We start from the raw sequence: 24579 nt of genomic DNA, 5'->3' as shown, positions 1-24579 counted from the left end.
ACGCTTTATTTGACACTGATATGACAAAAAAAAAAAACATCCTACCTGCTCCAAGGCCCCCTCATCATGTTTGGGATGATATGTCAAAACGTAATAATCAGCCCCTTGAACGGACTCCCACTCAACCAGGAGAGACACGTCTGTCACTTGGACCAAGCGCATACCCTGAGGACCGAGGACTGAAAGAGGTTGAAATATTAATAATGTTCCATTTTTAAATTACATTCCTTGATCTTTTTCTCTCAGACTATGTATTTCAACCTCATGTACATGTCCACACATATTGCAATTACCTAAAGACCGTGAAAATATATTGTCTAAATCAGCTTGTTACAAGAACCAAAGAAGAAGTCCTGACCAAGCAAAAGCACGGAGGTTTCTCCCTGAGTTTGAGACAGAAATAACTGGAAAGAAATATTGTATTTCAGTGGTTGTACAAGGCCAATGTGCTCCAATGGAGATTATGGAAAAAATACAGTAAGAGGGGAGGACACTAAGGTATATACTGTAACTATGGGGGAGTACAAAAACAAAACAGCAGCCAAAAGTCAGAAGACAGCACGTCAGCAGTGTTGGGGAGGGAGGTTTTCCACAAACAAGAGGAACTTTGTGTGGCCCTGATATCGGGAAAAAATGGTAGAGTGTGGTTAATTTTGAGGAGTAAAACATGGTACACAGGAGCATATTTCAAGTGACAAATTGTGAACCGAGTGGTGAAGGAGTCCGCCATAACTTTGGAAGGGAAGGAATTCACATCAGATTTAAATGCCGCTCCACAAGTCAGGAAGTTCAATGTTTTTCCTCAATTGTAACAGCCCCTTTTCCATCCAGGAGCAGTTAATGTTCCACTGTTGCCACTTTTGACACGATGATCAACAATCTTTACCCTAAAATAATATTTCAAAACAGCTGAGGTGAATAAATTAACATTTAACATTTGGCATAGTGGAAAGTAATAGGGATTATTGTTTCCTTCTGACTGAATATGAATTATGACTGAAACAACATTTCTGAACTCCTGAAAAAGTCAATAGCAAGTGAACACAAACAACAAAATAACAGTGTTTATGATGTTCAGGACAAAGGAAATGGTGATTCAACCGAGTTCTTTTTTTGTTTCCCTGTGTCCTATTATCCTGCCTATTTGTTTATTAATATTCTAAAGTTAGACATGTGACTCAATCCTGAACCATGTTTACAAAGACATAACTGGCAAATTTGAAAAAATGGCCAAATATGGTTTTAAATTGAGGACAAAGTTCAAAGTGTACATGCTGTTGAACTAAATCTCTTACCAAAGTGTCTATGAAAGAAAGGAAACATTTCTGAGACAGCCAAAGAAGATACAATAATAAAGTTTAATCCAAAGCATCTGCCTTGTGTTAACAGGGCTTTAAACAGCTTCAATAATCTCACCTGCATTATATTTAGATTACCTCATTAGATGTGCCTGCTTTTCTAATATAATCTGATGGATAGACATGAGTTAAGGAGTAAAGGCTAAAACAATATTTTCATTGTTAAAGCACTGCTGATTTCTAAGCCACAAGGCATCTGCCTTTGATAGTGAAGACAAAAAATAACATTAAAGCAAAGACTGTTAACATCCCTGGCAAGGAGTGAAATTACACTACCCTGGATGTGTAGCGTATCTAAAGCCATATTTCAATAGTCCCATTGCCATAATCACTCATAGAGCAGATTGACATCCATCATCCAGGTGTTGAAATGGCAAGTAGCCATATAAAACAGAAGAATGTCTCCACTGTTTTGCTTTTGGACTCTTCTCCCGCTGCTTATTACCACTATTATTGCTAACATGTAAAATAAACACGATGTATTTTTTTTCCCTTCCTTCTTACTTTTCCTTTGACACAATGCCACTGTTGATGTTGGACTCCATTCAACATCACCTACACACGAAGCTCTAGACCTTTATAGCTATTCTTTGCCTTTTTGCAGAGCAAAATACAGATAGGATAAACTAAATCTAAGGTTTGACATAGCTGACCTGCTACTGTGAAGTTTGAATCATTTATGCTCTTTTTGCAGTGTCTAGAAATGTGGTTAAGGACCTGGAATGGTTTGTGGAGTGGACTTTGGTGGATCCACTCGACGCAAAAAATCTCCTGCTTTAAAGTATAGGCTCTGCGCTGTAGGCTAAATGCAGAGGAAGAAATGCCATAGAGAAGAATAGACAGATGCTGCCATATACAAAATATTATTTTAAAGTTCAAGAGATGAGCACTTTGTGTTGTTCACCTGCAGCCAAATATTCCATTTTGCTGGAGAATTGATTCACAGTATGAATTCAGTGCCGATTCCTGGCTGCTGCTGCTGTTGCTGCTGCTGCTCACATTTCTGCTGTCCTCACCTTAGACTTTTGAAAAATGCAATTTGTACTCTGCTCCTGAGGCAGTACAGCAATAGTGGTCTAGTGAGCAGTGGATTTAGCAGGGAAGGTGATGATTCTTCTGCAGGGTAAAAGCCAGATGTAGCTCCAAAAGAGTGATGGGCATTCTTATATTCCTATGGTATTGTGTGACCTGATGTCATAAGTTATCTGGAGGGTCACAAGGTCAGCCCACTGAATGGGCCCCTTCAGCTGCTCTATCTGAAATAACTGTGAGGAAAGATGCTTTGAATTCCACAGAAATAGGTCACAATGGCCATCATCACTAAACTCACTCCACTACTCTTACTTAGCTGACTGATTATTGCAAACAGTTAGGGTTTAGTTGGACAGACTGATCTTTGAGAGAAGCAGTATAAGGACTCTGCTGGTCATTATACTGTATAACCATTATATCTTATAAAGGTTAAAGCTAACTAAAGTCACAAATATGAGAAAGATTTGGTAAATTTGCTGAGAGCTCTCATTGAATCTTTTATCCATCATTGCTCTTTTTGGTTTTCAAAGAGCCCGGTAAGAGACATTAAATATTAGGTGAGCAGGTGGCCTGTTTTTGTTGGTGCTGAGCAGCTGGCAAGATGCAGCAGCAAAGCCAGTGACTACTGCCAGCCTACCCTGTGAACCTGTATGAATGACTGGATATAATGAGTTGGAGATGGTGAAACATAAATTAAACAGATGGAGGCAGATCGCTGACCAAAGCACAATTTCATTGCTCTTCACAATTATTCCGGCAGGATCTAAAGGTTTTTACTAAATGACGCAGGAAGGAAATTTATATGAAGGTGAACGGGGCATTAGGGGCAAGTGTTATATTTTTAATGGTCCCAGAGCTCCTTGTAGCATCTGTGCTGTGTGAGCTAGCTGTTAAAATACCGGGCCTAATGTCAGAGCCATGGAGGTGACTGTATTACAAAGTTAAATATGAATCCCAATGTCTCAGGAGAAACACAGATCAAACTAAATGCAAGGCTGGGTCATAAAAAGTTATAATACGCACCCTAAATACATAATTTAGTCACAAAAAGTTAACAGAGGAATATGCCCACTCAGACACTATTCTTCTCTACAGAATTCATTAAATGGTGACAGGAAATGTTGCTGGGTAAGATGAAAACTGACCACAGCCACAAAACATTAAGGATTTATGTGTACATGGACATCAAGTGAGCTTTTCTTACTTGAAAAATGTTCCACCAAGTTAGTCATAGACTTTCTGTCTATCAAAGCTGTAACAGTCCATGTTTAGTCCTGTTTAAGGATAAAACCTAAAAACTGCGCCAACTGACAGTTTGGATCTTCACCATTTTAAAAGAGCTTTTTACTAACTATTACCCGGCTAACTGACGATTAACAAGTTAAGAACTTTCACCCAATTTATAAATCAATAAATAAATAAAACACTTTTTTATCAAATGAAAATATGTACAATCCTGATAACACAACTATATGGGGAGGTGTATACAGCAAACTGTCCATCCATCCATCCATCCATCATCTTCTGCCTTTCCGGGATTGGGTCACAGTGGCAGCAGGCCAAGCAACCTGACCCAGACTTCCTTCTCCCCCGCAACATTTTCCAGCTCATCCTGGGGGATCCCAAGGCGTTCCCAGGCCAACTGGGAGATATAATCCCTCCAGCTTTTTCTGGGTCTTCCCCAGGGTCTCGTGCCAGTTGGGCGTGCCTGGAAAACCTCAAGAGGTAGGCGCCCAGGAGGCATCCTGTTTAGATGCCCGAACCACCTCAGCTGACTCCTTTTGACACAAAGGAGTAACTCTAACTCTAATATCCTCCTGATTTCCGAGCTCCTTACCCGATCTCTAAGGCTGAGCCCAGCCACCCTACATAGGAAACTAATTTCGGCCACTTGTAGCCGCGACCTCGTTCTTTTGGTCACGACCCAGAACTCGTGACCATAGGTGAGGATCGACCGGTAAATTGAAAGCTTTGTCTTCCGGCTCAGCTCCCTCTTCACCAACATGGTCCAATGCAGCGCCTGTTTTACTGCTGCAGCCGCATCGATCCGCCTGTCAATCTCCCGCTCCATCCGACCCTCACTCGTGAACAAGACCCCGAAATACTTAAACTGCTTGGCTTGAGGGAGCAATCCACCGGTTTCCGGCAGAGCACCATGGCTTCAGATTTGGAGGTGCTAACTCTCATCCCCGCCACTTCATTCTCGGCTGGAAACATCCCCAGTGAATGCTGGAGGTCTGAAGAGGCCAACAGGATCACATCATCTGCAAACAGTAGAGAGGCGATCCCGAGACCCAAACCTGACGTCCCCCCCCCCCCCCCCGCTGCGCCTAGATATCCTGTCCATGAAGGTCACAAACAGGATTGGTGACAGAGGACAGCCCTGGCGGAGGCCAACACCCACCAGAAACATGTCTGACTTATTGCAGAGAATACGAACACACCTCCTACTGCAGTAGTACAGAGACCGGATGGCCCGTTGCAACAGGTCCGGCACCCTGCACTCCGGCAGCACCAAGTCCACAAAGCACATGTAGACTGGATAGGAAAACTTCCAGGACCCCTCCAGTAGTCTTGCGAGGGTAAAGAGCTGGTCCACTGTTCCGGGATGGGATCTGCACTGCTCCTCTTGAATCTGAGGTTCGACAAACGGTCGGAGCCTCCTTTCCAGCCTGCTGGCGTAAGCTTAGTCTGGGAGGCTGAGTAGTGTGATACTCCGATAGTTGGAGCACACTATCCGGCCCCCTTTTTTGAAGATGGTAAACACCACCCCGGTTTGCCAGTTGATGGGTACTCTTTCCGTCCCCCATGCGACATTGAAGACAGCCCAGCTATGTCCAGCGTCTTCAGCATCTCAGGAAGGATCTCATCCACTCCTGGGCCTTGCCACCGGGGAGCTTTTGGAGTACCTCAGCGGCCTCTGCCAGGGATATGGGTGCGACCCCCACCAAGTCTTCAGATGCTGCCTCCTCTCCAGGGGGTATGCTGGTCGGGTTTAGGACTCTTTCCACCGCCCGACAGTGTCCCTGTCCGAGTCTGCAGTTCCCCCCTCGCTGTGAACAGCCTTGGGCAGGCCCTGCTTTCCCTTCCTGAGTTGTCGGATGGTTTGCTAGAACTTCCTTGAGGCCAACCGAAAGTCCTTCTCCATGGCCTCCCCAAACTTCTCCCATGCCCGAGTTTTAGCATCCGCGACCACCGCAGCTGCAGCCCTTCCGGCCTGCTCTCTCAGCTGCTTCACGAGACCCCTGAGCCAACCACACCCAAAAGGCCTCCTTTTTCAGCTTGACAGCTTCCCTCACCCCCGGTGTCCACCACCGGGTTCTCGGGTTGCCGCCACGACAAGCACCGATGACCTTCTGAACCACAACTCATAGCAGCCGCGTCTACAATAGAGGCTTCAAACACGGTCCACTCGGATTCCACGTCCCCAACCTCCCTCGGGATGTGTGAGAAGTTCTTCCGGAGGTGAGAGTTGAAGACCTCCCGGACAGGTTCCTCCGCCAGACGTTCCCGGTTTACCCTCACTACACGTTTGGGCTTGCCAAGTCTTTCCAGGCGCCAAACCGTGACTAGCACAGAAGTCCAATAACCAAACACCACTCGGGTTCAGATCAGGCAGGCCGTTCCTCCCAATCTCAAAACAGCAAACTACAGAAACAAATTGAAGATACCTTGGAGAGCTTTTATTGTCAACTTCTAGCATGTTGTAATATTAGCCGTTAGTTTGTCCGCTAAGTTAGTTAACCACTAGCTCACTGAGCTCTTCATATGTTAGCATGCCTTCGGTCGAGTTATTCATAGTTTTTTCTAAAAGCTGTATTTCTACAATCCTCAAAGACTCTTCTAACCATGTGGATAAAAATACATGATATATTCCATGCATAAAAAAATACTGAATGCATTTGTTTACCAAGTTGTATCCCTGTTTACCTTTAAAAAATGGCAGCCCGGCTACCTGGATCCAAAACAACTATTACAACTTGGAAAACATGCTCAAAACAACAATTTGAGACTGAACGATTGATAGAATGTGTGATAAGCATATTAATATCTTACCTAATGAACAGTCCTCCCCAAAAAAGCCTTCGTCGCAGATGCATTTGCCGTCCACACACTGGCCATTTCCAATGCAGTCATTAGGACACTTCTGGACGCTGCAGTCCTCCCCCGTGAAGTGCGGGAAGCACACACATTTTCCGTCCACACACTGTCCCTTGTCGTTGCAGTTGTCTGGACATATCAGCTGGCTGCAGTCGTCTCCTGTGTAGCCCTGATGGCACACACATTTCCCGTCCACGCAGCGACCGTTGTCATTGCACTCGTCAGGGCAGGAGGACACAGAGCAGTCCGGGCCTTCCCATCCGGGGTTACAGAGGCAGCTGCAGGTGTTGTGTTGGTAGGTACCATGGTCACTGCAGCTTGTGTCCACACCTTGATGATGATATGGATGAAAGTTTATACTGTTTGCAGTTGCTTGCAGTTGCTTGCAGTACCCACTCATACTGTAGGATTATTGATTATGCCTGCACATACCAGATTAGTGGTAGAAGTACCTTGCTCACAGGAAATACTATTGTCAGAGTGTAAAACATAATTCTGTGCATCTTCCTGACTCCCAGAACCTCCACCTTTCCCTGAATTGAATTCTGGATCAAGATTTTACTTCCCATGTCATTTATGCAGCTATATTAGGCCGTGACACAACCTACCTCCACCTCTTCCGCAACATCCCTGAGAACACTGTATCTTTAGGTAGGTGACTTCCTCCTCCAGTCCATTGACTCTGTACAACAGAGACTTGAAGTTTTCAGACTCTCCACAGTCACATTTTGGTGTCTGCAGCCTAATGTTGTGTTTGAAGACAATGTCATTCTCTCCATTTTTTGTCGTGTCTGTCTGCAGACCTGCAAAATATGCCAAAAATGTACTTAATGGTCATACACAGAAATAGGTACAAGTATTACTATTGAAAAAGGAACAGCCCAAAGAGGAAGAAAGTGCACTCAATATTCCTAAATCTATCTGTAATTGTTCTCTCTTTCTTGATCTCTCATTTATATATTTTTTAATGACCTGTTTTGTCCTGGGCTGGCAGGTTTTCGAGTTTACAACTGGAGCTCCCGGGGATGTCAATTTTATAGACATGGCTGAAGGTGACTCCTTGCTCTTGGGCCAAGGGTTCTGGGTTGTTGTCGGCAGAGCTGAGGTGTGACACGGAGCAGAGTAGGGCCAGCAGGCACAGGGCCCTCCACAAGAGCACAGTGGTCATGGCTAAAGGTCAAGGTAAGAGCAGATAATTGTTATTTTTTTCTTCATTTTTCTTCTTTAAAACAAGACAGACATTCAGTGCACACAGGACAGACACATTTATGACCACTGATCTTCAGCTGAAATGAAGAGAAACCATTACATGATAGTTTCAAGGCTAGCAATGGAATGCAATCAATTTTATATGTCTAAAAAAAACAATCAATAAAACCTTTGACAGCATATATGTGCATGGAAAATGCAGGGTTCATTTTTCAGTAAAACTCTCAAGGAGGTAGGGACTGGCTCTCTCCAAATTGAAAACCTATCATAACATAGTATGAAATAGTAAAAAGAGAGAAAGGTATTTTGTGCAATGAAAGCCATTAGTGTTCCAGCATATAAAACAAAAACACAAAAGTGTTTACTATTATTTTACCCAGTGCATTCAAATAACAGTGTATGGTACATCATTAAAGGAAAACTTCATAATTTGGGGAAATTATTCACTTTCTTTGAGAGTTAGTTAGTTGCCTGGCAACTGGTGATTACAAAACTCCAGGAAGTCCCAAAATCTACCTGCTGTTTGCCAATATGTAGCTCAAGCCCCCAGGAACAGAGGTGGGCTGTGAAGTCATTTTGGTGTCATTGCTGAATTTGTTTACTCCAAGTTGTGATGTGCAAAGCTGTTCTTTTCTGGGTCCCAAATCACTAGAATCAGTTTATTAAAATTTGTGAAAAAAAATTGTTCAGGGAATAAGTCCGTACTTAATTTGAGCTCCGATTGCGTAATCCCACTCTCTGAACTGAGACAGCATATATTCCTCATGATCTCCTGCATCCAGAAAGTGCTATTGCTTTGACAAACATCCCAAACACTGTTTATAATTTTGATCAATTTGATAAGTCTCCTTGCTGATTATCTGAGATGAATGCTAGTTTTATAATGACTTTTTAAGTGATTTACTTTTTGGCATTATTCTTATCCTGCTTGGCCTGATTCTGTCAGTTTGAGCGTCTGACTTTCACTCAAGGCTCACAATCACTTTGTTGCTTATTCACTAAACGAAACACTGAACATGCACTGTTCACGTGTAATGAAAGTATCCGAGACCATTTTTTCTTATTGCAGATATCATTGCATGTTGGAAACTGTAAATACTGGAGGGGACTGTTGACTGTTACATTTCAGTTCACAAAGTTGAAGATGACTCCTCAATGCTTTTTCAATCAGATTGTGGAACACTTATATAGCTCAGTCTACTTCAGACTTCAAATCTCTCATATATGTGTGATCAGTCAAATTGTAAGGGCAAAAACGAAGTGAACTTGGGCCCCTGGGAGTCTCTGAGGTCCCATAGGCAATTGTGTGCTTTTCTCTTTTTGTAATGCAGCCTTGTTCACCGACAGAATCTAAAAGAACAAATCGAACACCTCACTGGTGACTGTTAGGCACAAGAAATTAACTTCTCACAGAATGGAATGAGTGAAAGCTTCATATGATGAAATTTTCCATCTGTTCTCTGGTGCTGGTCTATACATTTTACACAGATTGTATCTTTGGCACGAACTTTGTGAAACAGACCACTGAAACTGTCTACGTTTTTCTCGTTGTGGCTGACTGGACCTGAGTCTCTGGGTTGAAAGAGGGTCACGTTTGTTTTCTTCACAGTGTCAGTGTTTTATAGAATTGAGGACAGAAATGCTGTCGGGGTGATACATAAGGTACATTACATTCAGTGGGGCACGCTACTGTATATTTAATCTCAGAAAAGCTGAACCATTATGTCACCCCTTGTGTGTGTGTGTGTGTGTGTGTGTGTGTGTGTGTGTGTGTGTGTGTGTGTGTGTGTGTGTCTGTGTGTGTGTGTGTGTGTGTGTGTGTGTGTGTGTGTGTGTGTGTGTGTGTATTCCTGTAAAATGATGCTCCCACTCTCCAATATGGCAGCAGAAAGTGAGTAGTCATCACTTTGCCAGAGGTCCTTTTTCTCTAAACCATAAATTGTGCTCAGTCAGGCGTTTCAAAGCTTCAGAGAGTGCAGAAACTTGTCCTCGGTGATGATGTCATTGTGTTTAATGACAGTGATGTCATGTGAACTTAAAACCTTGCAGCGGCTTCCCCAAGGAGCTAAATTACATGCTTTCAAAATAGTACGCCTGGTTTAACCTTCAGTAGACCTCTTTTGGACTTTGGTCTGATTTTAAATTTCTGGTTTAAAAGTTTTAAAAGTGGAAGAAGGATCTTCTGATCTAACTGTGCTGAGCTTGTGTGGTCTTTGGAAACAGAAAACCTCTAATAGAGTGAGTGAAAGTTCAGCAATAAATTGGGTGATGCCTGACCACTGGAAACTATATGGTAGCATATGCTTGAATAAATATGTTGGACTTGCTTGAAATCATACAGGATTATTCTGTGAAACATACAGGCAAAGTGAAATGCCAAACCTGCAACAGCTCTACACACTGAAGCACAGAAGACAGAAACATAAAAAACAAACAGGCAGTTGTGATTTTATACTTTTCCAGCATGCCTTCATGATGAAAAACTAACTCTCTAAAAATTTTATTTTCATGTTTTAGCTGCATTTTACTATAAACTTTAAATTATCTTGAAATTTAGTTTGCTCACAGCTGAATTCTGAAGAGTAGAAATTGATCACTTGGAAACCCCTACAGTCAAAACATTTGCTCATTGAGCATCAAAGACTGAAACAGCTGGGAAAGTAAGAATTTGTGCAGAGAAAGAAACAGATACTTAAACTTCCATTGGACACAGACCTGACCATTAGTCAGAGAATTTAAATGTCAACAAGTGGACTTAAAACCTGCCAATCTTCTTTCTACCATGATGATATCATTATCAGATTAACAGAGCAGGGAAGAAACTGAGAATACCTGACATGCTGAGCGATATGTAAATGCATTTTTTTTTAGTAGCCAAAGTGGAAAGTCACTTCTCTTACTCAAATGGACACCGTTTTTTTTCAGCTAAGTAAACTTTGGCATATGAATCTTAAATCTGATGATTTATACATGAAGTAACTCTGTGATTCAAAAGGCTCCAGTCCTTTTTTAGGAAGACGAATAGACATAAAATTACCACGATCTGCTTCTAACGAGTCCAAACTCAGTATGCTTGACCTTTTTGGTTATTTTAGCTGTCTATTTGACTCCTGCCAGTTGAAAGCTTGAGGTCCGAGACTGGTGCCTGTGCAAACAATCCAAGCTATGACATCACTGGCAAACTGTTGTTTTTACCCTATGTGGTGGTCAAAACTTGGACTTCAGAGATTATTTGTGGGCGAAAGCTTAGGAAGGTCTACCAGAGATGAAACTATGGGACATTAAGAGAAGGAAATGGAGAGAAAGGAAATACAAAGATGAAAAAACTGTAGAGTGAGAGAGATGAGGTGAGTGAAGGAGAGTTAATAGGTGAGAGAAGGAATGATGGAGGGAGTGTGTTTGAATCACTGCAACTCTAGCAGTTAGCAACATTATAGACAGTATGCTGTAGCCATGTGTAATGGCACTGAGTACTGGCTCACAGAGATGCTTAACAAGCATGTTAATAGTTCCCTGTCAAGGTTTTATTTGATGCTCACTATTTTCAGCCCCTTTTCTTATTTCTTTTGGAGGAGATAGCACTGTGACTTTCCAAGCATAGCAGAGGGCTGTTACTGACTGCTGAGAGTGTACCAGTGTGGGAAGGAGAGACAGATGGAGGGATTAATGGTGAGAGGAAATAGAGAATAAAGAGGGAAGTGAAGCAGTCGTATTTGAGAGTCACTGCCACAGAGGTGGATGGATGAACGGGTAGAAGAATGGTTAGATGGTTAAATAATGGGTGACGTAAGAAATGGAAGGATGTTAACTGATGAGAGGTGGATGATGGACAGATGAATGTATGAATGGAAGGATTAAATAGATAGATTGATAGATTACGTGTATTCAAATAATAATTATGGATGTATAGAACAGCTGGTGGTTGGATGTGGAATGAAAGGCAAGATTAGGTACCACTGAATGATGACTACAAGAAGTTTGTTACATAAAGTTGCTGTCATTACACAAACTAACACAGAAAGTTTTCACTTGATTATTGTAAAAACAGAAAGGACTTATTGGATGGATTCCAGTGGACCGGTCAAATAAAGATGTTCATCACAGGTTTGGGATCAGTGTCCAGTACATTCATGATCTAAAGGCAATTGACTGTCACAAGTCTTTCTAAAACTGCAGGACAAAGCAGGAAAACAGAGTGGCCTCAGTCTAGAGGATGCACTCAGTAAGTCAGACATGGCTCATCCAGACTGCGCTTCAACCTGGCTTTTAAGCTGAAGCAAGTAAAATTCAACATGTCCATGAACACAGTTAAAAACTCCTTCCTGACAATAACTTATCTATGTTAAAGCAGAGCTATGTCAATGGGCCTGTAAAATGTTTGTGGACTGCGTGTGATGTGTGCTTACTCGTTTACATGAGAAAAAAAAAACATGCTCTGTCCATGTGTGTACAGTATGGGAAACTTTGTATTTAATAGCTTACAGGGAAGGTGGGAGGGGAACCTCCAGAAGTAACAACCGCAATTTAATTATCCAGAGACAATACAGTCTGGATCGACAGACACCTTTTACTGAAGCTTTGACGGATGCTTGTGTATGTGCGTGTGTTTCAGAAAAATCTCTTTTAGAGCTTTGAAAACTGACTCTGTGAAACTATAGGCTACAACAAAGAAAGAAAGGAAAGAATAGACAACCACAAATCAAAACGAAGGCAAACAGCTGTAGAGAAAAAGTTGAATTGGTAATAGAGAAGGAGAGAAGCAGTTCCAGAAGACTCAGTTGGTCTATCCACATTTGCCCTATATCCTCTCTTGAGAGGCATTAAACCTCAGACAAAAGGCTGACTGTTTCACCAGGTTTCAACTCAGGACACATCTCTTTGGAATAAACCAACAAGCCAGCGGATGAGAAGAAGTAAAGTTGTGACTTTATGTGCGGTTGAAAACTTGTGGACATTCCTTTCCTCTCCTCCTTCCCCCATGCAGCAGCTTGCAGACAGAACACGGAAACTGAAATGAATAAAACGAAGCTGAAAGCAATTATCGTCTGAGTACAGAGCTCATATCTTCATGATTTTCTCTGCCTCCTGCTGCCATACAGACCACAAGGAGACCTCGATAAGGACCTTGCTTCATATAGGCTCTGTTCTCATCAGAGCGGCTGTCAGATGAAAACCTAACCTGCTGAAAAGGCATTAATAAAACTGCCTAAATTCTACACACAGATAAGTTTTTGAAATAATAAAGGAGTGCTTTCAGTAGCTTGCATGTGCCCAGGGGTCATTTTCAATCAGTGAAAGTAAATGAAAAAAAAACAAAAAAAACGTCATAACTGGAGTTTTGATGTTTCCATGAAAGCAGTCACGTTATGCAATCTGAACACTTTTTTATAAGCCACCCACTCAGGGTTGTGGGTCTCTCTCTTCTCTTTTTGCCTCCTCCTCTCTCCATCATTCTGCATGGCTGAGAGCCCACATCTGTAGCTCATTTTAGGAGGGCTTCTGTGTATTCCCTGAGCCAGCACAGTGGCATTAAAGGTAAATCTTCTGGATCAACAGCCCTGTGAGAATTTCTATCACCCCAGCACACAGTTATTATGAATATTTATATTTTTATAATGGAGGAACATTAGTGCTGGCAGCTTTGTTGACAGACAATATTGGATTATCTACAGTACAGTGCGGTTATTAACCAGACATAAATCATAAACAATAATTCTAAAATATAAAAAATCCAATGGGGAAATAATCATGTTGATTTATGTTATATTATTTTAACTTTTTTAACTTTTTCATTAATTATCTAACTTATGGCAACTTTTTAATATTTTGTCTGTCTTTGATGTAAAACATGTTACAAATAACGGATGGTGAATATGGGCTCACACATGCGCATATTTATCTCAAGACACTTTTCATTGCAATACACTAAGAAAACACAATACAGCACTTTCAGTATGAACATTGAGCATGAATGCTCACATAACTTTGTTAAGGGTGTCGAACCCCGTCAACAAGATCTTTGAAAGTTTTCTCAAACAAAGAGCTGTAATGCAAACCCAAACTAACACGAGAGCAGCTTCATATTTGGGACACTTGATGAATTCTGTGTGTCAAGTTAACCTTCAGACTGTCACGTAACTCACAGCAGAGCCAGGGTGAAAGGCTTTGAATGTGCACTGCTTCATTCAAGCCTTGCAAACCATCTCACCACGGGATAGCAGATATGTAGAAAGAGGTGAAACAGAGATAAAGAGAAAGTTAGAAAGTGAGAGAAAGAAAAGCTGGAAAGAGCTGGGAAATGTAGAAATAAACAAAATGTAGATCTCTTGAGCAAAGCAGAATTAACAGCAGATAATTAGTTGAAAATTGCTTCTACGTGTTTATAGATGTCAGAATGAATGCGTCTAAGTCTCAACAAAAATGACCAATATACCTCGTAAAATTGTCACACACCAACAGGTTAATTGGACGAATGATGGGTACTACTTCGAACCCTTCAATAAATAATAAAACACATGTAGAAATTAAGCTGAAAGTTAATAATGACAACGAAAGATGAGAAATCACAAAGCTGCCTTACCCTTGAGGGTTTTCTTTCACTTTTCTCTTTTCTTTCTTTCTTTCTTTCTTTCTTTCTTTCTTTCTTTCTTTCTTTCTTTCTTTCTTTCTTTCTTTCTTTCTTTCTTTCTTTCTCTGAAGGACTGAACGTCACTCACCGAATCCTCTCCCTCTGCCACCTGCTGACAGGCCAGTGCCAATGATTCAAAAATCTCTACGCTGCCAGTGACTTTAGCTCTCTCCCTCCCTCTTCAACAGTTAAAATCTCCCCCAAATACCGGTAGGCCAATGGGCAGTTAGTTTGGGAGTGTCTCGTCTCCTCTTCTCTGTAAGTGATTAAATGAAGGGGTTGAAGGACATGAGGAGGAGGAGAGATCATGAGTAGCATTTACTTATGTTTTCCTTATGGAGAAAATCACTCTTTACCCGAACACACTTCTCACCCTGGTTCCCCATTGTTTCAATACTTTTTTTTTTCTTCTCCCTGTGTGTGTTTGGTCACAGTAACAGTGAGGGTTAAAATTAATCTCTTTAGCAGAGGGAGTGGGGTTTTAAACAGTAACTGAATAAAGCTTGGGTTGAAAGGGGCAAGACTGAAGCCAAGAAAAATCCAGAGTGGGCTTAGAGTAGCAGTAACCACAGGGGAGAAGTTATATTTGACAAAACACATTTTTTAAAATCAAAACGTTCACAAGAATACACGAGTAGAGAAAGTTTGGATTCAAAATGACATGGAAATAACACTGGCATACAGATTGTGTTAGAGATGGAGACAAAAAAAAGAGCAGCATCGGTGTTTCCTGGAATAAAATTGTCTTGGGATATTGGTTCTTGAAAATGGTGATAATAATCACTGGAACATTTATTGTTGGTTACATGACTGGCAGTTAGAAACCAAAGAGTCTTGAGTTGATTTGACATTTACGCACTATTGTGTTTGAAGTGTTTCTCACATTATTTTTATGAAATATACCACCAGTAAGCATGAAACCTTCTAGCTGAAAGATAAACCACAACCTACCCCCTCAAACTGTGATCTCTTTAAAGCATGCAGAGAAAAACATAGTGGCTTTCAGATGGTTTCTGTTATGCAAGTGTATCCATTAAAACCAACAACCAACTTTGCAAGTGCATGCATACAAACATGGACAGAGAAAAGACAGTACAGTCTAACGCCATGACCAAAGACCCTATATGTCAAGGTTGGCAGTAGTTTACTCTCATAGTGGCTGCTTATCTCTAAATATATAAATAAGGTTTCAAATTTCTGTGGAAACAAGTGACACTGGAGCTGAAGCTGAGGGTCAGGTGTGGTGGTTGTACATGTTGAATAACCAGAGGTTTTTGGTCCATAAATCTTATCAAATATCTGAAAAGATGGCACCATACCTGCATGTCGCAACAAAGGAAAGTTAAAACTGATAAAACTGTAAACCAGCAGCTGGATATTGTAAGTTTTCAAAAATAATAATTATATTAAGTTAATAAAAAAACATTTTTTTATAACAGCCAATAAAGGCTCAATCTCAAGAATCTAAGGTTTATAAATACAAATGAATGCCAATTCTCGTTTTCATTTCTTAAAGGATTGGTCTTTTCTAACAACAGTCCTCAGTCATAACTACATTTTAAAGTGTAATTATCTAAGAATCTAAGATGCTCAGGAAAAATGTGAAAAGCCCGCTCTAGAGCCAGTGTTTGGTTTGTCTCTTCTGGGCTACTGTAGAAACCTGACAGTGCAACATGGCGTGCTCCGTGGAAGAGAACCTGCCCCCCATGTAATTATGAATGTTTCATTGTAAGGGAACAAATACACAATAATTCTTAGTTTCAGGTGATTAATGAGAGGATAATCATGAAAATAATGTTCCATTTCTGCCAATAAATCCTCCTAAAATCTACACATGGGACCTTTAAGATTGGTTTTGGTCTCCACCACCTCCCACCAGAGTTATAAATTAAATCTCTACAGGTTTGTCACAACAAGCATCACTTTTTGGATCATTTAATACAATTTAAACATGAAATATGTATTGTTGCCACCGAAAGGTGTAGTCATATTACTTTGAATTTATTTAGGGTGTAGTGGTAATGATGAAACAGTGAACACCATGAATAGTTAAAGCTACATGTTTTTTTCAATTTGTTATATACCAAAAGCAAAAAGAATAAGAGTTATATTGCTGTCAGTTGGAGACAACATAGACAATGTCTGTCCTGAAGCAGTAGTGTCTTTAGTAGCAGCTTGCTTCCTGCAGCAGGGACAGACATGAACGACTCCTCGGCTGCTCTATAATGACAATGAGTTTATGCTTCCTCTGGAAGTTGAGATATAACCTTTGAACATCAATGCATGTAATGCCCACCTTTCAAATCTGCATTATCAGAGAACTTTGAAACTTGGACACTTTCTATTGCATTATGCCTTGAGAATAAATACTTGTTTAAGTTGCCTTGAATTTCTTTGTATCGTGTTGAGAGATTATTTTTAGTGCAAAGCTCTTTAGTCCTTATCATTAGAAAGCGGTACCTGCAGATATAAATCTGAAGTTGTATTAATTAACTTTGTCAGAGTGGGGGGTTGACATCAATGAAATCACATCCTTATGGAAAGAGAGGACTGATCTGATATCCCAAATGACAAAAACATGTTTTTCCACCATATTGGTTTTATAGTTCAATAACTAAATGTGTGGTATTGCTTTTAAAAAGCTGCTCCATTTTTCTCCCCTTTCCTGTCACAGAGAATATGTGACAGTAAACTTGTTTGCTCTCTCTTTGAACAAAATAATAAATGCTATTTAGTATTCTTTCATGTTTAGCGTTTCCCCCTGATTCTAGCCTTTGTGCTAAGCTTGGCTAACTATTCACTTGTGTAGTTTCCAATGTACTTCATGAATATGTGACTGGTATCAAGCTTCTCATCAGCAAGAAAGAGAGTGAGTTTTCAAACATATCAAAATGTTGCTCTAAATGCTCAGTAGACTGTATATTATAACACTGTACAGCATTTATCTTAAAATCTGTGACACCTGTTAGGATGCATGTAGTATACTGTATATTTATATGTTAGCATCATGATTGCTACGTCTTTTCAACAATCTTTATGTCCTTTTGTGTATTTTTGTCTATGCTTGTGTGCAATGATGTCAAGCATTGCTTCTCTGAGATCAGTTTGAATGGTTTTGACGTGATTACTGACTGCAATTTGGACATAGATGAGCAATGTGGTAACACAACACACGTTGCAAACGGACACACACACACACGCACACGCATACACACACAGTTGTTTAGTTGAAAATATTGACTCCTCCTGTCCATATGCCTAAGTGTCCTTGGGCAAGATGGGATTGATAATGGGATGGGATGATTGAGAGCACTAAGGTGATAAAGCACTAGACATTATCACACAACTCCAACTTCATTCTCGTGTCTTTAGTTGCGAATCAGACTGTAAACAAAGACTTGGGCCGAGTGAAAACGGTGAAGATGTAATCTCATAGTAAATTAGAAGAAATTTCCTCCCTTCCTGAAATATTGAATTCACATCCATGGGTCAATGTGAGATGACAGTGAACTTGACCTTTGACCACCAAAATCTTATCGATTCATCTTTGGTACCAAGTGAATGTCTTTGCCAAGCTTCACGAAATTACCTGAAGGCGTCATTGAGATGCTGCATTCATGAGAATTCAACGGCTAGACGGACGGACGGACAACCTATGGCTATCGCCGGGGCTGAGGCATAAAAGTAAGTATGCTTTTTATAAAGAGAGAGTCAGGGTCCTCAGTCCTCATTTTATTCATGTTAAAACCTACCATCTCTTCTATTCTTATTTGATCTATTAATCCATTAATCTCTCAGATCATATTTTAACTAATCTGTTGATGGATTTTAACAAAACAGCAAAAATCCTTAGCTTCAGTGAACATAAAGAATATATAGAATGTTTAATGGAGACATTTAAGTTCATTCACACACTTTGTAGTGAGTGCTTGTTGTGCAGGAAGTGATGACATTTACAGTACTTCATGGGACAATGAGAAAGTATTTCATGCATGTCACCATACTTTAAGGAAAATGTGTCTCATATTGTGCGTGTTGGTTTCATCCCATGTCGGGGAATGTACCCCACACCAGCGGCAGATGTAATAGAGCTCTTCACAGCAGGGTCAATTTTATATTGTGTTTCCTTTAATGTGATGCATGTCTGTACTCTGTTTTCCTTTTCTGGGAAAAAGGCAAACCCTGACTTGCTATTAGAGAAACCCACGCACCTCTGATTTACTTTTTTTTTTTTTATTCATCCCTGTTCTGTTTCTGCCAGGCAGGAAGTTGACTGGAAATCTACTGAGTAAATGTGTTTTTGACAACATCACAACACAAACCATGACATGCTTAAGGGTCAACACAGTTGTTGGATACCTGACGAATCCCATTGATTTGGCCTGCGTTTAACAAGCAGGTGCTGATTTAGACTATTTGTGTGTGTCAGTTCACATTACTGTCTGCTGTCTTCAAGAGGCAGCATTATTCATGTAGTGCATCTGTATTTTGATTCTTATTAACGATGTGTAGGAATAGACTTGTTAAATAGAAGGATCTGTGGAAGATAAAGCTGTGTAAAAGAAATGTCTGCCTTCCTATTGTGTGATTGAAAGACTTCATCTTAAAGCTGAGCTTTACAATGAAGTATAGTGACAGATTTACAACACACAAATTTAGAAAAATGTCACAGAATCACAACAGCATTAACACTTCGTTAAAGTAAATGTCTTTGTTTTGTGTTCTGGTAAATAACTGTGGAAAATCTTGGCTTTAACATCAGTGTCACATTTCAATTAGGTTGGGTTCTGGTTAGTAGTATTAGTCATGGCCTGTGGTTTACATTTTTTTCATGTTCTGAAAATGAGCAAACACAAGCTTGAAGAGTAGAGAGGATAATGGCCCTTCAGAGATCATTATAGCCAAGACAGAAATATTTTCTTGGAGGCTGACATTCCTCTCCATGTTTTGTCTTTTAGTAGTTGATGTTTTTTTTTTTTTTATCACAAATTGGATCTCCTGCTGTTGTGGTGTACCTATTGTGATTATGGGTACGACTGTACTTTATTTACCCCTAAAATCTCCAATTGCATACAAAGAAACAAGTAAAAGGGGAGAAAAAAAACACAACAATACAATAAGAACATTGGAAAAAATGAACAGTATAAGTCAATCACATCTGTTAGTCCTTTTTTTTTATCAACAGGAAATTAGTTTTCACATTTAGAATTTTGTTCTATGAGGGGGACCACAAGCTCCAAAGGCAGGGTTTTTCCCCCCAATGTTGACTCCATGGCTATGGCTTTGGTTAACACAGATATGACTGTGAGTACTATTTGTCTCATTTAACTCTCAGAAAGACAGCTAATACATATATTTCCCAAAATATCAAACTATTCCCCCTAAGTAACTAAACTTTAAATCCTGAACAAGGGTAACACCCATTGTGAAAACAAAGGGTAACACCCATTGTGAAAACATTTAGCCCAGTATATTACATGAACCCGCCACTTAAGAGTGTCTGAGGCTACCGACCACATTAGTGTAAATACATTTGATCAGAGTCAGACATTTATAATGACTGCATGTGTATCTGTGCTTACACAACCACTTTCAGTAATGAAAACCTGAAGCCTCGCTCGTTTTCTTAAGTAAATATACAAAAAGCACATTGACCCGTCCCTTTGAACCATATTTAATCATGCACAGGCTAACTGCGGAACAGAGAACTGAGAGATCACTGATTGCGTGTTTCCTGGTGGATCTGGAAACTGTTGATTGACTTGAGCTGACTTGGAGCTGCACTATGAAGGCCTGTGTGTGAAATGGGAGGTGACAGATGGATCCAAATAGCACCCGCAGATATATAACACATGAAATATGTTTAAGGACTGACTAAGTGTCTGGCTTGTCTGAGGCTTATTGGGCTCCTTAAAATAGCCAATTCAAAGCTGACAATGTCCCATCACTGCGGTAAAAAGTAGATTTTTTTTTTTTTTCATTCCCACTGAGACATGCAGAAATTTGGGCAAATTGTGTTCTCATTGTTTACACAGAAATGACAAGAATCCTATCAGAGGAAGCGTGGCCAGTGCTTGCTTCAATGCCCCATTGTGCATGTTTACAGTCATCAAATGTCGTGCAGGCTGTTCTTATGTCAGACCAGTGTAAACTGAACATGTGCGGAGAGCAGATCAGATTAGAGGATGCAGCGCAGATAAAGCCAAAATCAGTTAAGGGGAAACAAATGCATGCCAGATGAAGGTTTGGTTGAATGTGTTCCCTACAGAGCGCTTGTGTTCAGATTTCTTTGATGACTACCACATTTTGTACACACAAACAAAACTTGTGGATACACATACACACACGCATGATGCACATGTTCATAAACTATTAGCTGTTGCCCTGCGTCTCATTATCTTTAATACACACTACAGTTGGGTTTTATGTTCTTTTTCAACCACACAAAGTCGCAAAAGCAACATATGTGGAGTAACTATTAGTTTATATCGTGATTATCTGCTAATGTTGTTTAACTACTGTGAGCAGTCAACACACCCAGCTTTTAGATTGTTTTGAAAGATCAGTTTTTAGTGTGTCGTCTGTTTTGTCAGACAGCATATGGCAAAAAGCAACAAAAATGATCTGACAACATGTAACAACAGCTGTGGTCTTGGCTCAGGCCTGTGACCTGTCAGGAGAACAGTAAATGGCGCAGCCTCATGCTTTTTAGCATAATTCAGAAAATTAAGGAGAGGAAGAATGAATATATTTCTTGTTTCAATTTCACACAAAAAACTTCAGCAAAGATTAACAGGCAGTTACATAATCTGCAAATCACAAAATGTGATGTTTCTGCCACCAGAATGAAAATTGATGACTCCTAATTTATATAGAGCCTATTAGCAAGTGATTTAATTGGAACAGACAAGGGAAGTCAAGCAGCAGTCAGACAGATGAACTGGTGTCAGTAGCACTACAGAGCTTCCTGGCCTGATGTGGATACCAGTCCTCAAGATTGGGTCATTCCTGCCATGAGATGTCATGTGGAAACCTGATCTTGACCCGGTCCACCAGCTGACATAACTGACAGAAACTGCTCGTGCTTTTTGATCTTACAGACTCACCGGTCGCTTCTTTTGGCCTCAGAGAAGACAGATGAGGTAAGAATTAAAAGAGAGACAATTTGGGGCGGGTAAAGTTTCATCACTTCCTGCCAACACCAGTCGTTGATGTCCATTTTACAGCATTAATAGTTATGGAATAGACTGGAAGGTGTAGATTTGGGGACTTCCTCTATAAAAGTTATTATGCAGGGAGTGGATTTCAACAAGTAAGAAAACTAAAATGGAAGCAATTAACACTGTTTTATTGCTGCATTTGCGACAAATCAGTGCACTGGAATACATTTTTGGCAAGCATCATCAGAAAAATCACTTTTGTGTGAGATATCTGTTTTCAGCTGACACTAAAAACAAGGTTAAGATAGCCTCTGACTGACAGGCCAGGACCTCCAGGGTCTCCACTGGAAAACAGATGTATTGGGTTACAGACAGAGTGACAGTGACAAATAACACATCGTGTACTCTTGTTCTTGCCTAGAGAATCTTAAACAACCCGTTTTCTGCCAGTATTAATACGATTCAAACACAAACAGAGAAAGAGAGGTCACATGAATGAACACTTCCTCTAACGCTGACACAAAGGAAATTATTCCAGCTTTGAAAATCGGCAGCAGAAGTTACCCTTCACCTGATCCTACTGAGTCCAGAAGGATTTGTTTTCAAAGCTTGCGGACTACACTTCCTAGAGCATTGGTGGTCATGTAATTAAGTATAATGACAGATGTGTCTTTTCCCACCCGTCTTCTTGTCTACCTGACTAACTACCCTCATTTGAATCCAGATCTCATCATCTGAGAGTGCTTCTGTTGTTTGCCTTGACAGTGACTTTAACATTTATTATATCCAGTGAATAAATCTTTTGTCTTTTACGAATATCTCTTTACATGATCTGAAATGGAACAAAACAACAGTAGCACGATAAAACATGAACCAGACAACTTTTTTCTTATGAGATTATGCATCTAACATTTTATAAACATAAAACAAAAATGTTTTGAATTGGTAAAGAAGTTGTTACTTTCAGAAAAGTGCTGTAGTATGATGTATGATGTAGTATATCTGCAGATGGGCCCCAAAAGGCTCATTTCCTAGTCTTACAATATTGTGATTGATAATATTACGTTGGAAATGTATCTCCCAGGACATAACATGATAAAACAGATGCTACGAGGCAATCACACATATGACTGATGCTTGCTCTACCTCAATTAGAAGAGCCTTATTTTTGTATGTTTTTGGAAATGTCCTATACTGTAAATGAAAGAAACAGTCAGACAAATTTATCAAAAAGTTTATTTATCATAGCCTTGAGTTTTGAACGTACAGCATTTCATGTTAATGCATATACTCTGCTCTGTCCATCCAAACCTTGCTGTTATGAGACCTTATAGTCTCTTGTCTCATGTTAAGAAACTTTTGAATATGATTTTTTTACCTCAAACTTTTTCATATGATCAAGTTTCATCTGACGCTTATAAAATGTGGCATGTATTGTGTGTAAGTTAAGTATGTATATTACGTGTAAGTCCTCTTTTCAGTTTTTTTTTTAAAGATTTGATGTTTTTGAAATATTAAGACATGATCTGCATTTTCATTCCACATTGATAATTAACTAAGAAAATAAAAATCTTAGCAGAACCGAGATTTTAAATTTCCCTGTCACATCACATCAGGTATAACAATCTTATTTCGGGGAAGGACCAAGAAACATATTAGATGAGTTAAAATAAGTAAGCTGGATGGTCTGTGGATGTTGTGACAGGTCTGTATATCCAAGTATTGTATTACCTCAAATGTGTGTATAGATCTAATCCTGGTAATGGGAGTACAAACCTGCTAAAGCACACATGCCATCAAGTTGAAGAGTCAGTTTCTCTTTGTCCAGGGGGAAAGCTGAACATTCCTGAGCGATGGAAAGCAGGGACTTCTGACTCAGTCAGGTTATGGCTTACTGCTAAACAAGCCGTATCAAATGGACACTGATTACCAGGAGGTGAGCGATTTCCCATACTGACAAGTCAGTGAAAGTATCGCAACAGCTACTGAGACAGCTAAGTGCTATTATCAGTTTCTGCACCAGGAATATTTGAAATAAAATGTAGGCTTTCATGCAATACAAAGCAAACATTGTAGCGCTAAACTAAAAATGTGTTTTTTTTTCAGTAGTGTGGCCTTTTATAAAGTGTTGGCCTAAAAGATATTTTTCTCCCTTTATTCTGCTGTCGCTCTTGTTTCTCCCATGGCACGCATTCATGTTGTTCAAATCTATGTAGTTGCACTGCTGCACGAGGTTTCCATGATCAAAAATCCAGCCTGAATGGCTCGCTTTGTCAATGGTTTATTAAAGCACCTTTAAATGCTGTAACATGTGCTCAGTTCTTTTCATTGAGCGAAAAAGTTTGCCAGAGACATCCGCTCCCGAATAATGGGCCAGTTGAAGGCCTGAAAACCTGCGGCTCGCCTAGTGAAGTTTACGACATTGCAAGGAGAGAGAGAGTTATTTATTTTACCCAGTAAGAGAAATACAGGAAATGTGTCTGTTACATTTTTTCCTCTTTGCACTAGGTACTGTATGCATTTGACTATGGTTTCATAGAAATGGAGGAATTTTTCAAATGACCTGTAACCACTTTACCACATTTTTATAGACTGGTCTTTCAGGACATAATACCTTCTTCATATGAACTGGCTCTAATGGGTTTGGTGTAGATTGAAACAAGCACACAAGTGCCTGTGTAAAGCAGTGTTGTTTAAAAGAAATGAAAACACTTTATAGACTATTTTGGTATTAAGCAGTGTCAGTGAAGTGTTCGTGTTCTTGCTATAGTCATTATTATTTTCAAGGATAAATAGGTAGTATATGAAAAGAGAGCCCTTCCATGTCACTCAGCATTCACTCTATAGAAAACACTTGAAATCAGCAAAGAAAAGATTTCTTTCTATTACCAGATAAAGCGGTTTCAAAGCATTAAGTGTGTTAAGCTACATGCCCTATGATGTATGTGATGTTATCTACTGACTTATTAACATGTAAACAAATATGGAAACGCGTACCTGACTCAGAAATTATGACCAAGTTATATGATTCTTAAAAAATCTGGATTACAGCCGGGCTGCAACACAGAGATGGCGGTCTGCTTCAAAGACA

At 40.1% G+C, this 24579-nt stretch overlaps 1 protein-coding gene across 1 annotated transcript in view; it reads right to left on the bottom strand.

Annotated features, from left to right (window-relative positions):
- tnn (tenascin N) overlaps nucleotides 1-14439 on the bottom strand; it is a 36511-nt gene extending 22072 nt beyond the window's left edge. The window contains exons 1-5 of the mRNA XM_069157310.1: nucleotides 14281-14439; nucleotides 7464-7661; nucleotides 7100-7294; nucleotides 6447-6821; nucleotides 46-179 (exon numbers count right to left, since the gene is read on the bottom strand). Coding sequence (XP_069013411.1) covers nucleotides 46-179; nucleotides 6447-6821; nucleotides 7100-7294; nucleotides 7464-7659 — 900 coding nt within the window. The 5' untranslated portion in view covers nucleotides 7660-7661; nucleotides 14281-14439. The remainder of the gene's footprint in view (nucleotides 1-45; nucleotides 180-6446; nucleotides 6822-7099; nucleotides 7295-7463; nucleotides 7662-14280) is intronic.
- Nucleotides 14440-24579: the final 10140 nt, after the last annotated feature.

This window comes from Embiotoca jacksoni, unplaced genomic scaffold, assembly GCF_022577435.1.
Source record: "Embiotoca jacksoni isolate LCO1_2020_lvr unplaced genomic scaffold, fEmbJac1.0.p SCAF_22, whole genome shotgun sequence".
Taxonomy (NCBI): Eukaryota; Metazoa; Chordata; class Actinopteri; family Embiotocidae; genus Embiotoca; species Embiotoca jacksoni.
This window is presented reverse-complemented; position numbering and strand designations above follow the sequence as displayed.